At 33.8% G+C, this 14,028-nt stretch overlaps 1 protein-coding gene across 11 annotated transcripts in view; it reads right to left on the reverse strand.

The window, feature by feature from the left end:
* ADGRL2 (adhesion G protein-coupled receptor L2) overlaps window positions 1–14,028 on the reverse strand; it is a 549,783-nt gene that overhangs the window by 54,788 nt on the left and 480,967 nt on the right. For all 11 annotated transcript variants that reach the window (XM_066268807.1, XM_066268808.1, XM_066268809.1 and 8 more), the window contains one exon: window positions 4,113–4,222. In XM_066268807.1, the coding sequence (XP_066124904.1) occupies window positions 4,113–4,222 (110 nt within the window). The remainder of the gene's footprint in view (window positions 1–4,112; window positions 4,223–14,028) is intronic.

The following is a 14,028-nucleotide window of genomic DNA, read 5'->3' on the forward strand; positions in this document are numbered from 1 at the left end:
CACCACCTCCCCCTATCCAACTTGATGTATTTAACTACTTTCAGGAAACATACTTGCTCTATAAGGTGTAATTCTGACTGCATCCGGTAAAAAGAAGAAATTAAGTGTTACTGACATGAAATAGTTTTTATAAACCACTAGTCCTAAAATTACTCCTAGTGAAGAGCAATATTATACCTGCTTAGAATCAATAACGGAAGGGCGTGGTGGGAAAATGAGGATAAGAGAAATCATTAGTGTTGTGATTGCTCAGACTCTATACAGAGCTATGTTCTTTTAGGAAATGATGATTGTATTGAAATAAAATCAATAAAACATAAAGGATGAGAATAATATACTTTAAAAGATGTTATATACTTAAAACAGAAATAAAAGAAATTCAATAAATGATGCAGAAAGTATATTTTGTTTTCCATTAATTGAAAGTAGCTGGGTTTTATCATTTGATAAATTAAAATGATAGTGCAGTTATTGAGCAAAATATTAAATAGGGAAGTCTTCATTTATGATTTGACTGGTAAACATACTAAAAAATAAACAAATAAAATTGTACCTAATTTATAATATTGATGAAAACTGAGAATATCTAAATATAAAGGTAAAAAAATAACTAAATAAAACCTTTGGTGATTAATAAATCAAATAATATATGGATATTTTAAACAAATGTCGTTACATTATGATTTTTATGAAAACCCAAAGGATAGGTATGTCAAATCAGCCAATTATAATTCCTCAACCCAGAAGAATATAAAGGCATAATAAAACTAATGAAATTAGCATTCTTCATCACATGCCAAATATATACTGCAACTTGTCCTAAGAGATTGTATGAATTAATTCATAGCAAAGTTTACAATTCCACAGACCAAACAAACATAAATGCATGACCCACTAACACCAGCAGAGGACTACACGGCTATGCAAGACAAGAAACTGACCCGAACAAATGAAAGCCTATATACTCTGTATCTGAAGTGACACACTATTTCATTTTGAATAATTTCATGTTTACTCATTAATAATGATATAATCAAACAGTAAGTTATTTTTATCAAATAACACTTGAAGCTAAAAGTATAATTTTTATAATTAAAGATAACTTAAAAATAGAGTACAAAAATCAAAACCAAATTCTGCCCATAGAATATAAATTTTCCATCTGATTTTTCTCCTTTATCCTACCAAATCCTTATGAAATCTTTTAAACATATGTATTCAACTACTAACACTTCCATTAGTGATAAAGGATGTCCTGTGTATGTGTGTATCATCTATCTATCTATCTATCTATCTATCTATCTATCTATCTATCTATCTATCTTTTTTGTACTTTTTCCTAAGAGAGAAGCAGGGGTTGGGGTGGGGTGGCAGGCAGACAGACTCCCGCATGAACCCGACCAGGATCCACCCGGCATGCCCACCAAGGGATGATGCTCTGTTCATCTGGGGCGTTGCTCCACTGCAATCAGAGCCACTCTAACATCTGAGGTGGAGGCCATGGAGCCATCCTCAACACTTGGGCCAACTTTGCTCCAAAGGAGCCTTGACTGCAGGAGAAGGAGGAGAGGGGGAAGGGTGGAGAAGCAGACGGGTGCTCCTCCTGTGTGCGTTGACCAGAAGTCAAACCTGAGACTTCCACATGCTAGGCCAATGCTCTATACAGCTGAGCCAACCAGCCAGGGCCATATCTATATTTTGACACAGACATTATTCTGGGAGAGAATATATGTTGGACTTAACACAAGTAAAACAAACAGCACTTCTAATGAACTCTGTTGAGTAAATTGATTATAAAATTTTTAGACATCATGAAAAATTTCTAAATATTTTTTAAAAGAGGAGAAGAGTTTGGGATATATAAGCTCCTAGAGAATTTGCTCTGGATAGAAACTGGCATAAAGCAAGATGGTAAGGGAAACATAGTAAGTATACTATTACCAGATGGTGACAATTTTTTATCAACTAAGTACAGTGTAAGGGGTATGCAAATATTACAAGTATAATAACACTATTAAAACAAGGGGAAAGTTAAAAGCTACGGGCTTAAAATAAAAGCAAGTGTTAAGGGATGGGTATTATTAACAGAACCATAAAAAACAAAAGAATTGGGGGAAAAAGGGAAAAGAGACAAAAAAAAAAAAAACCTAGCCCTATGTAAGATCAGAACATTCTAAAAAGATTCTTTGCGTTATATTTTAACATTAATAAAAATCGTGCAACTGATAGTGTGTCACTACTGAACAGTATACAGAAATTATAATTATGTCAATTCTTTAGCAAGAAGTAGTTAAAAAAAAAAAGCCAGACTTATTTCTGCCTTGTGCAAACATCTAGAAAGGTAACAGCAAATTAATTCCTGAGTTTTTTTTAAAGAACAAAAACTAAAAAGAACAAGATACTTCTCTGAGTATAGCTATTTGCAAGTTTAGTGCACAATGTACAATACTTCTGGAGAACTGAAAAAGTAAAAATTTTGAAAGTTAGACGTTCCAGAAGATATCCACATTTTCCTTTCTTAAACAGAGCAAGAAATAACTTAAGAGTCTGAAAATAATATTTGCTTAACACTGCTCTTGGTCTATAGACTAGTTCCAGGAACAGGCTCCAGAAAGACACAATTCTTGGCAGCTCTGACTGATTCCACTGTTGGGGAATGGATGCTGTATTCCTTTTCTAATTTGAGGACAGAAACCATGCTACATTCAAGTAAAAGTGACTTTATGGGACAAAATTTTGGTTAGCTCAAAAGAATACAATGTTCCTCTAGTGGCACAGGAGAATGAAAATCTAAGCCACCAACACTACACATGGGGAGAAGATATAAAGATCAGTGCACTCAGTAGGCTTCCAATCCTACAAATGGTATAGAAAATACTGAAAACATAAAGCATCCATTTCACAGTAACACAGGAACACAGAGCAGGAATGAAAAAAGAAAAGATCATCTGTGTTTGGCCTTTAACTGATATCCAACACAAAGCCAATTTCTCAAACTGTGGGCAGAAAAGAGAGAGACGGCACCTGCACACGATGTGTAAGAATGCATTACTACCGTATTGGACATAGTACATCCATTGGAATTTGGCCCTTTGGTCATTGAAATATTAATGGTTTGTGCATATGCATCTATCAGAACTAGTGATCTAGTTTTTGAGGTTCTGGAAAATATAATTTCATTATTTAGTTTGAATCCATTTTATTTTTTTAGGAGGGAAAAGTATCAAAATTATCTCAAATCAATAAAATTGCTGCTAAAGAACTTTTCTTTTGAATGCCTACAAACTGAGGTGACAGAACACATTTTATTTTCAAAAAAAGTAAAGAGACAAGAACATCACAAAACTAACTGGCTTATGAAAATTAAGTAATTATTTAGTTGTCTAAAATGTTCAGTGTAAGTACAGAATGCAGTTCAGAAGTGAGAATGTTGACATTAGGAGGGAAACGACACAGAACTCGAACAGGAGCTGAAGCCTGCTTCTGAAATTTCCAATTGAATTCTAAATAGCCCTTTATGGTTCTCACTCAAAATGGACATTAGGCCAAATTGAAAATAGAAATAAGTACAAGGTTTTGTTATGGCTATTTTATTCAGGGTTAAGATTCCATCACTGAAATCTGGTGGAGAAACAGTCCCTGGAGGACAAAGGAACGAAGGGGAGAGCCCTGGCCTCAGCTACTGCAATGGCAGCTTCTCCCAGGCACTCGAGTTACCACGGCAGCAGGTAGCCATTCAAGGAGCTCATGATCAAAAAACCAAAGTCAGTTCCTTCTTTACAAAACTGTGAGCCAAACCAATTTGTCAGCAACTGGTATCGGGCAAAAGTACAGATTTCTATCTGCCCTATTGAATAGCTAATTCAAGTTTGTTTTCTGGAAAAACACTAGCCTTAAAAGCCAAACACTTAAGAACACAGACAGACGCTTGGCCAGCATCACACCATGGCTTCCTTCCACACTTCATGAAGCTAATTGGAGGCCTGAGTCTGTCAGTGCTCTGCATGCATAATGGTTTGTAGGCCATAAACATATGCTTCTTTCACATGTGTAGTCTTTCAGCATCAACGAGGAATGCTGGAGAGAGTGAAAAATGTCAATTTCATACTTACTGTAAGGGACACATTCATACTGGACTTCAAGATATTTGTATGTTCCAGGACATGGATCAGGAAATACATCTGACCCAGTAACTACTATACACTGTGTTCGATTGTTGCACCTGGGGAAAAAAAATCAAAATTGTATGACGTTATAATTTATTTGCATGTTCCTACTAAATAAATGTAATAGAGAACAGACTCATTTTTTTCTCAAGCAATTAGTGCCACAAAACAAAAAAATTCAACTGAATATCAGGTTGCTCTTCATTATTAAAAAGTTACAAAAGGCATATTCTCTTTGTTTTATTTTAGGTTTTTTTGTATTGTAGGTTACCACATTTTAACTTGAAGTAGAAAGAAAACAGCTAACATTTTTAACTGGAATTTTTAACATATTTAACATGTACTGAAAGAAAAATAAAATTTAAGAATTAAAATTACAACAAAAAAATGGTGCCATGACTGAAGAGAAACATACAATCACAAATTGAATAGCTTGAAAGTATGGTTTGACAATATATTAAAACAAAGAAGGAGACAGGTTTTTAAGTTTATCCTCTAAATCTAGTTTTGTGTCAAGCTTTTTGTTGCAGGCACTTCCCATAGTCTTAAATCCCACATGCCATAGAACTTTTCCAGGCTAGGGCCTGCATAAATGATAGAACACTTTCAGACCATTTAGCACAGTGTCTGACACATATTAGCTAAACAGTGTTTTTACTCTTTCTATTTGATAGGTAAATGTGCTTATACTATTAATACGATATGACTGTGAACCGCAGTTCTTCCAAGTTAAGATTTCATGAAATACAACATTAAAAAGAATGTCACTGACATGATGCCTAGAATGTCGTATTTATCACTATTGGAAATATATTTGTGTTGTCAGTTATTAGAACTAAGTTAGAATTCTAGGTGAGATGATACTTGAAGTTGTATGAATTTATCCAAATGATCTTTTTTTATGCAAGCTTTGTACAGGCAAGAACTATCCTTTATAAGTAATTTTTTCAGGCTTTTATTACATTTTCCTGACAATGTATAAATTAAGAAGGCAAAGCCAATAGAACAAGAGTATTATAACAAAAGTTATTTAACAACTTGAATACCAGATATTCTATAGTGCATAAAATAACCGGATTGTACAATAGTTAATAACAAATGAAAAAGCAGCCCGGTTTTTAGCACAGCAATTAACTAAAGGGCAGTGGAAAGAGAGTTATGTCAGGCATCTTAGAGCCATTTCAGTGGACAAGGTATAATAAAAAACAAAACTCTTAAATATTAAATGAATTATAACTAATATTGTGTAAATACTAAACTAATGATGACTTCACATGAGTAAGCTCGAATAGTCTACGACCTAATTTTTAAAAACATACCATACAGAATAATTTCAATTAGCATGGGTGATGGAAATGGTGCCCTGTCGCATTCTTATACAACATCATGTTTTACTCATTGTTTTGTGTTTCACATAAATTGGTTCAATCACTTGAGGAAATTGCCAATGCTTCTCACTTTAGTGTAAATAAATTATTTTAACATGAGTCACAGAACCAATTTTATAAAACCGAAAATTCTGAACAGTCGAGCAGACAGGTTTAGGATTTCTCAGGTTAGTATCTAATGTTTCAATGAATGCTTTTCATCTTCTCCTTTGTTAAATTTTACAGCAAAAAGAGCTCATCGCTTTTTCGAAAGTTTCTTTATCACCCAGGAACTCTCAACAATTAACCTGTTCCCCATAAAATACTGAAGTTCTTTTACTGTCTTCCTTGTAACTAACTATTCATACCTACAAGGATCCTCCCTTTATATCACCCTCACACCTTTCAGAAACAAAGTAATTTAAACTCATGTAAGTTAGTTATCCCTTTTATATACTCAGTATACATTTTATAACCCAACAATGTTAACTCTGTCATACCGAAAATGGTTTTAAACATATCTAAAAGATATCCATGATAGAAATGCCATAAAATAATTCCATTTGTTAGTAAACTTTTCATATTCATCATCATCAGATGTGAAGGTGATCTGGCTGCGACATCTGTCTCCCCGTTGATCGCCAGGGTTGATTCGGCTGATGGACTGGCTAGGCGGGTGTCCCCTTCCTCCCTCACTGCTCCACCTGCGTCCCTCCCGAAGCTGCATGCTCAGTCGAAGAGGACGACCTTCCCGAAGAGAGGAGAGGACCGTTCTTTGGTCAAGAGTATACGAGTAGCTGTGCACCCCTGCTAGAACCTCCAAAGAAGTCTCATCATCACCATTCCCCTTGCCACAGAAGCCTTCTCTCAAACCATCAAACCAAGAACAAGGTGAGAGATAAAGGGAACTGTATTCAAGGTTGAAATGTACAAAAAGCATTAAGGACTTTGGACCAAGGGGAGGAAGGATGCAGCTCAAAAGATATGGGAATTTATATGTTTTTTCAAAAATAAAAGGTACACTGAAGACTACCCAATTTTTTCCCACTAGAAGTTCTGAAGAGTAACTATGGCTTTAATATTTCTTTTATTTTACATTTTTCAATGTCACACTATGTTTACAAGAAGTATACAAGGGATAAGATATTCCTGCTTTCATTATACTTTAAAAGACCGACACCATTTATATGAAAAAAATAATTGCTCGTTTATTTTCTGATCTTTGCAGCATTAGTAGTAACCTTACCAAATTACAGGTTCAAATAATGGTCAAAAGCAATTACCATAATTAATAATCACATTGCACAAAACACATTAAGACAGCAAATAATGGTAATTCTTCAATTATATTCTTAAGTAAAATTAAAGGTAAGGAAACTTACTAGGGTGGCTGCAAGTAAAATTATGTATACAGTATTTCTAGAATGCAATGCCTTTTAAGATGTCAAAAATGTTCATTTTATATAACATAAATTTAAAAAACTGATCTTGAGGAAAACAGAAGATACTCAGGAGCTATAATAGTAAAGGGTCAGTAAGAAATAAAATACATAAGTATATTAGATTTGATACCAGTACCTTGTACCATGGGAAAGAAAACCAAAAGCATTTAGAGGACCAAATAATAGAAATAAAAAATACAGGCTATGTACATTCAATTATGAATGAAAGGAAACACTCATGTGAGCTGTAAGAAGGAAAATCTGAAAACTTCTTAACCAATACACTGTTGATAAGGTTGTTAAATTGGAAACTATCATTTAAAAAGATAGGGGCCCTGGCCGGTTGGCTCAGCGGTAGAGCGTCAGCCTAGCGTGCGGAGGACCCGGGTTCGATTCCCGGCCAGGGCACACAGGAGAAGCGCCCATTTGCTTCTCCACCCCTCCGCCGCGCCCTCCTCTCTGTCTCTCTCTTCCCCTCCCGCAGCCAAGGCTCCACTGGAGCAAAGATGGCCCGGGCGCTGGGGATGGCTCTGTGGCCTCTGCCTCAGGCGCTAGAGTGGCTCTGGTCGCAACATGGCGACGCCCAGGATGAACAGAGCATCGCCCCCTGGTGGGCAGAGCGTCGCCCCTGGTGGGCATGCCGGGTGGTCCCGGTCGGGCGCATGCGGGAGTCTGTCTGACTGTCTCTCCCCGTTTCCAGCTTCAGAAAAATGAAAAATGAAAAATAAATAAATAAATAAATAAATAAAAAGATAGGGAAAGACCATGGCCTGTTTGCTCAGTGGTAGAGCATCGGCCTGGTGTGTGGAAGTCCTGGGTTCGATTCCTGGGCAGGGCACACAGGAGAAGCGCCCATCTGCTTCTCCACCCTTCCCTTTCTCCTTTCTTTTTCTCTCTCTCTCTCCTGCAGCCAAGGCTCCGCTGGAGCAAAGTTGGCCCAGGCACTGAAGATGGCTCCATGGCCACCGCCTCAGGTGCTAGAATTGCTCTGATTACAACTGAACAATGGCCCAGATGGGCAGAGCATCACCCCCTAATGGGCATGCCGGGTGGATCCTGGTCAGGCTCATGCAGGAGTCTTGTCTCTCCACCTCTGCGCTTCTTACTTAGGGGTAGGGGGTGGGGGGGAGAAGATAGGGAAAGAAAAAGCAATTACCTGCAAAAGCCAAGTAAATTCCCACCAACTGCTCTGTTTTAACTGTTCATTGTAACAAAAACAAAGAGGCACAACTAAGCCAATAAAGAAAGGCATTCATTTGTTTGTATTCTCAGCCATGGGCACAATTCCTGGCATACTTTTCTCCCTTTTTCCCCAAGAAAAAAGATATCTTTATTAGTAAAGCTATGGTTGTACTAACGAAGTATAGGTATATTTTAGTAATATCATGTGAATTATGTTGAAATCTATACTTTTCTCAAACGTTAAGCATTAAAAGTATGAATGAGAACAAGGCAGAAGAGAAAACAATAGTTTTAAACATAGGCAGCCCTTTTGATTAGGACTTGAAATACAATTATTGTTTATCATAAAGAAAATGAATTCTAGATATACTTCAAACACTACAACTTTTTAAAATATTGACCCTATTTGATATCATATTTGTAAAGATGCACGGATGAGTTAGGGTATGTAAGCACTGGTTCTGGAACTGTGGTTGGTCCTCAGAGCAGGAGCAGCAGCATAACTGGGAATTTGTTGGAAATGCATTCACAGGCCCAACTCAAGACCAACAGCCCCAGAATCGGGAGACTGTACCCAGAAATCTGCCTTTTAACTATATCTGCAGATGATTCTGATGAACAAAAACCACTGGGTTAGAGAAAGGTGTAGGCACATTAGTAAAGTATAAATATGTATAGAAACTCATACTTTTGCTCTACAAATTTTAATAAAATACAAGTGAAACACAATCATTAAGTGATAGATACAACTTATGCAGCAACTACATAATTAAGTTTACAATGTTAATATGACTTCTTCTATTTTAAAATCGTAAGAATCAAAGGTTTTAGTTTTTCTAATTTTGAGCAGGCAGTCTAGTTACTTATTAATTCCTAATGCAAGAGGTCTATCTATGTAAGTACAATTTCTAGGGGCATGCACATATCATATGGAAGTCCATTTCTTAACAACAGGGGGAAAATATAATCTTTTCCTAAAAATCTGCTGCCTAATCAAACTTTCTAACACTAAATAAACCTGGAAATAAATATTCATTGACAATCTGTAAAAATAAACTCTGTTCCCTGGGCAAACACTGTTAAAAATAACAATAACAAAAACAGATCACTATAGTCATTGCAAATTTTTTCTATATTTAACTTTTGACTTATTTAGTCAAATAAATTTAAACAGTGGCTCAACTATAGGAAGAAATAATATAATTGTTTTTCAGAAGAACTCAAGAGAAATAAGGGCAGCCCTTATAAATAATGTCCAAGCAACTTCTAGAGTTTAATGTATTATTTAACACCTAGTAAATAAATGTAAAAGTACATACATATTTAGTCTCCAATTCTAAGTATTTAATCATTCTTATATTCTAATCACATTTCAAAAACTGCTAAAAGTTGGCATATATAGACAAAAGGCTTATCATTATTTCATATCACTGGGTTAAGAGCACTATCAAAAATATCACCTACATATTATTTCTACACATTATTTTAGATTTCAACTTTCTATCATATTAAATACTTCCTCTTGTTACTAATCTGAAATATACAGAGTAAAACATTCATCCTGAGAATTCCATATGTAACTAAATTAAATCCAATAATAAATGCTTTGTGACCTTATCAAGTTAAAATACCAGAATAAAACTATTATTTCTGACATTAATATTCATAACTTACATTTTAATCATAAAACCCATCAACTACAACAAAGAAAATCCTTAATCCTGCTTTATAGGCCATAAAACTGTTTAAATAGTACAAAAAGACTGAATTTTTAAAATTACTTTTGAAATTCATTCCATAAGTCTTTCTACTCTAAATAAGAAAAAAAAAAAATTCCATCATGAAGGCAGATGTACATCTCAAAAACTGAAGAAAATATAACCAAACAATTTTGGAGATTAATAGTTACTAACTGACTTCCTATGCACAAAGGAATAGAAATATATTTACTTATTAGCAAAATTTAGAGTATGTTATTTAAAGTCAGTGATATTGTCCAGGTTTGTGCAAAATATATAAGGAAAAAGTACTTCAAGGAATATCTATGGAATCTCTCAATCATCACAATTAGGAGATGGTAAAAAGTTAAAATGTAATATTAAAATACTATACTGCAGTTTATCTTTCAGATATAATCAGTGTCCTCGGGTGTCAATATTAACTTTTAAGAAAGGCAACCACACATTTTATGAAAATAAGATAAATATTGCCAAGAAAAACATGTAATTAATGAAAAGACATTTTATAAATTTATAAAATCATTAATTTGCATATTCATATATGAAATTTACTTAGAAATTACCATGCATAGAGTAACAGCAGTACAGTATTTTAAAGGAACATTATTTTTATTTTGGGAACAGTAATGCTTCATCACTAATGAAATACATATTAATGCAAACAAACTTAATATGCTGCTTTTCCTTAACCTTTTAATACTCTAAGTGAAAGGAACAATGCACATGTTATTATTATCTGAGAATAAATTGTACAAAAATCAACAATGTAGCATATCACTTAACTGTACAGAAGCAAAACCATTTGCTAATTGGGAAGATTAGTTTTTAAAAGCAGAGGCTGTAGAATCAAAAAGAAATGGGCTTTAGAATCAGAAAGTTCCATCCAGCACGGCTGCTTACTTAATTGTGAGTCCATAGGAAATGTATCAAACCTTTCAACCTTAGCTTTCTCGTCTGTAAAACATAATACCTTCCCCTTCAGAAGTTTCTCGTTCAAGTTACATAGAATAATGCAGGCCAACTCTTTGCACAATCCCTTAACAGATATGAATTGTCAAAAATAAAAAATCAGTAATCACAATAACTACTCCTTTGTAGAAGATGGACACAGATTTGCAAACCTTAAAGGGGCAGAGTATTTTTATTCTCCTGTGGTTCCTACACTGTGCATGATTTCCTGTGCTCAACTTTAAAAACAGGCCGAACTATTAGTGTAAATATGTTTATTTTCCAACTTTAATCTTAAATTGTATGATACTCAACAAACTGATTTTACTTTTCTTTTGATTATCTTATGCTCATTATTACACTTTACTAAGTGCAAAGTATGGAGATGAGATTCCATGTGTAATCTTTTGTGAGAGGTGTTTTAATCAATAGTCTTGTTCTGCTGATTAAGCAGGGGCTTCTGTTCTGGCAAGATAACATTAGTTTCCCTAGTCATGCTCCGAAAACCAATGGGTATCTTCAGCAGATCATTAGATATGCTACAATAAAGCTTTGGTACATTCTCTTTTTTTCCTTAAATTACTTCTTCACTGTCCCATCACTCCTCGTCTCGACGGCACCACATTATTATTGCATCTCCCCTAAAACTGGCACTAAAGCTATGTCTTCAGGCCATAGGATGCCATTTTCAATTGAAGCTTCTGCTTGAAAATATAAATTAAGAAAATTTCATTATCTCCTGCCAGGGGCCATTATTCACCACAGTTCTAAGGAAGATTAAAAATTCAAAATCTACCAACTTGAACAAATACTACAGCATTCAACAGAAGAGCTCAGTATATATTCATGACAGAAACTAAAAATTAATGTTTGCTGAAATTTGGATTCATCGTCTAGAATTAGTCCAATTCTTTATTGAGTCTGTATGTTCAATGAAGACAGCTTCAATCATTTTAGTGGCATCTGTTATTTTTAAAAATCAATTATAAAGTGCTATCCATAATAAGTCTGTTTCTTTCCTGAGTTACATTCTGTCTTGGTTAAAACTCACCTTTTGGAGATGAAAGAAATGTTTTTCAAGGTACTTGGTTAGGGTATCATATGACGACACTCTTCCAAAGTGCCAAAAATAAGGCGGGACGGACATTGACAGGAGTGCCCTGAAAAGGTTTAAAGCACATCCACAGGGGAGTAATATCTTCTAACTGAACAGAACATGCATGGTTGAGTTACTGCACTACAAATCCATTCTTACCAATTATAGAGAAATGATATTCATTCTGAAGCCTCAATTAAAAAATTGTTATTAAAATTTCATTATTAAATAAATTGTTGTTAAAATGATAAGTAAATTTATTTTATTCAACTACACACTAAAAATTTTTAGGAACACTACCACAAAGAGTAAAAAAGAAAAAGAAAGAAAACACGGGTACTATAAATTCTTATCTAACATGATTACATGCATGACATGTAATCGGAATTCAGTAATTATCATTTAAATAAATGAAATAATAATGAAGAGTTAACTTGGTTATTTCTGCTTGTAAATAAGCACAATTAGTAGAAAATAAATATCAGACATCCAATTCTGCTTCAATCAGCTATACTTGATTCTCAGAGAATTCTGCCAATTTGGACATAGTTTGGTATCATGAAAGTTAATAATATAACACTTGGGAGGTAGATTTACTTAAGAACAAGAAGAAAAAGTATCACTGGCTTCCAACCACTTCTTTATAAAAACATTAGTGATTCCAAATGAACTAGGATCACAGTAGTGCAGGCATCAGAACTCGATTTTTTTTTTTGTTCAAATTAGAATAAATTTTTATACACATAGCAGATGACGTTAGAACATGAAAGTCCCAATCAAATTTGATTTACTTAAGCAAAGTAATCAAATAAACCAGGGGGATATGAAAATACAGGTAACAATTATCCCCACAGATTAAAGAGGAAAATTGAGTTGAATGTTAAATCAAACCTTTTTTTCATTGTTAATAAAAAAAGAGTATGGGATATTAAATGCCTTTTCTTTAAACTATCCAAACTTCTGTAGAGCTAAGGAAAGTAGAACCTGCTTCCTTTAAATATTTATTAATGATGTGTAAGCCTAATTGCAAGGTAAACATAACATTAGGAAGCTAAATGGTGTGTAATTAATATGGTAAAAAAAAGAAGAGTTCTATAGTAATGTTCCCATTTGTCATGTAACTATGCTCTCATAATTTATTTGAGAAAGTGTGTATTCTAGAAGATTTCTATCCATCATAAAGTATTTAATTCTGTAGGCATGTTAGGATATTGAACTCTCTAAGCATTACAGACTATTGTGTTATTTAAAGTATTTTAAAATAACTGAAATAAAGTTGAATTATTGAAATAAAGTTACCACTTTAGTATTATCTCTAGGAAAATACTACATCTCTAGAAAAATTTGTTTGAATATGGATACATGTATGGGTGTATAATTTGGAAAATATAATTTCTATTCCATTTCCTCTATACTGGTGTTCTTTAAAAATTTTAAATATAATCTTGGTTTCTAAAAATTAAAACTATAATTAAATCTTTGCAACTTTTTTTTAAAGGTATAGAAAAAGCTGATTTATTATTTAAATAACTATAAGCAAAATTATAAAATATCTTTCTGTACTATCAATATTAAACATAACCCTGTATGACTGAAAAAGCGTATACATAACAAATAGAAAGCCAAATAAATATAAGGTAACCTACAGCAAGTTAATAAGTGTTTAAGATTATGCCCAGAAGATTGTCATTCTGTTTTTCAATATGTTGAAAACAGGAGTAACATAAAAGTGACACCTTCCATAATCATTTGTGTCAGAATAAAATATTGTGTAAGGAATAATAACCACAAAGTGTGCATACTATAATATTTCTAGCTAAATTTGCATCTTAAAACTTAAAAATATCCTCAAAAATTCCACATTAATTACCAAAATAAGCATTTTGAAATGGCAATGCTGATCTGCTAAGGACAGTTTTCTATGTTTTAGAAACCTTTGAAATTTCTTGCCATTTTTAGTGGACCTGAGGGTCAGTTTAATGCAAATTAGGCTTAACTCACTCAGAGTCTTATTAATCCAGCACAAAATCTCTTATTTGCAAAAATGCACATTCAACATAAATGCACTTGCTTTTATTAGCAAAATAA

The sequence above is a fragment of the Saccopteryx bilineata genome, chromosome 3 (assembly GCF_036850765.1).
Source record: "Saccopteryx bilineata isolate mSacBil1 chromosome 3, mSacBil1_pri_phased_curated, whole genome shotgun sequence".
NCBI classification, from domain to species: domain Eukaryota; kingdom Metazoa; phylum Chordata; class Mammalia; order Chiroptera; family Emballonuridae; genus Saccopteryx; species Saccopteryx bilineata.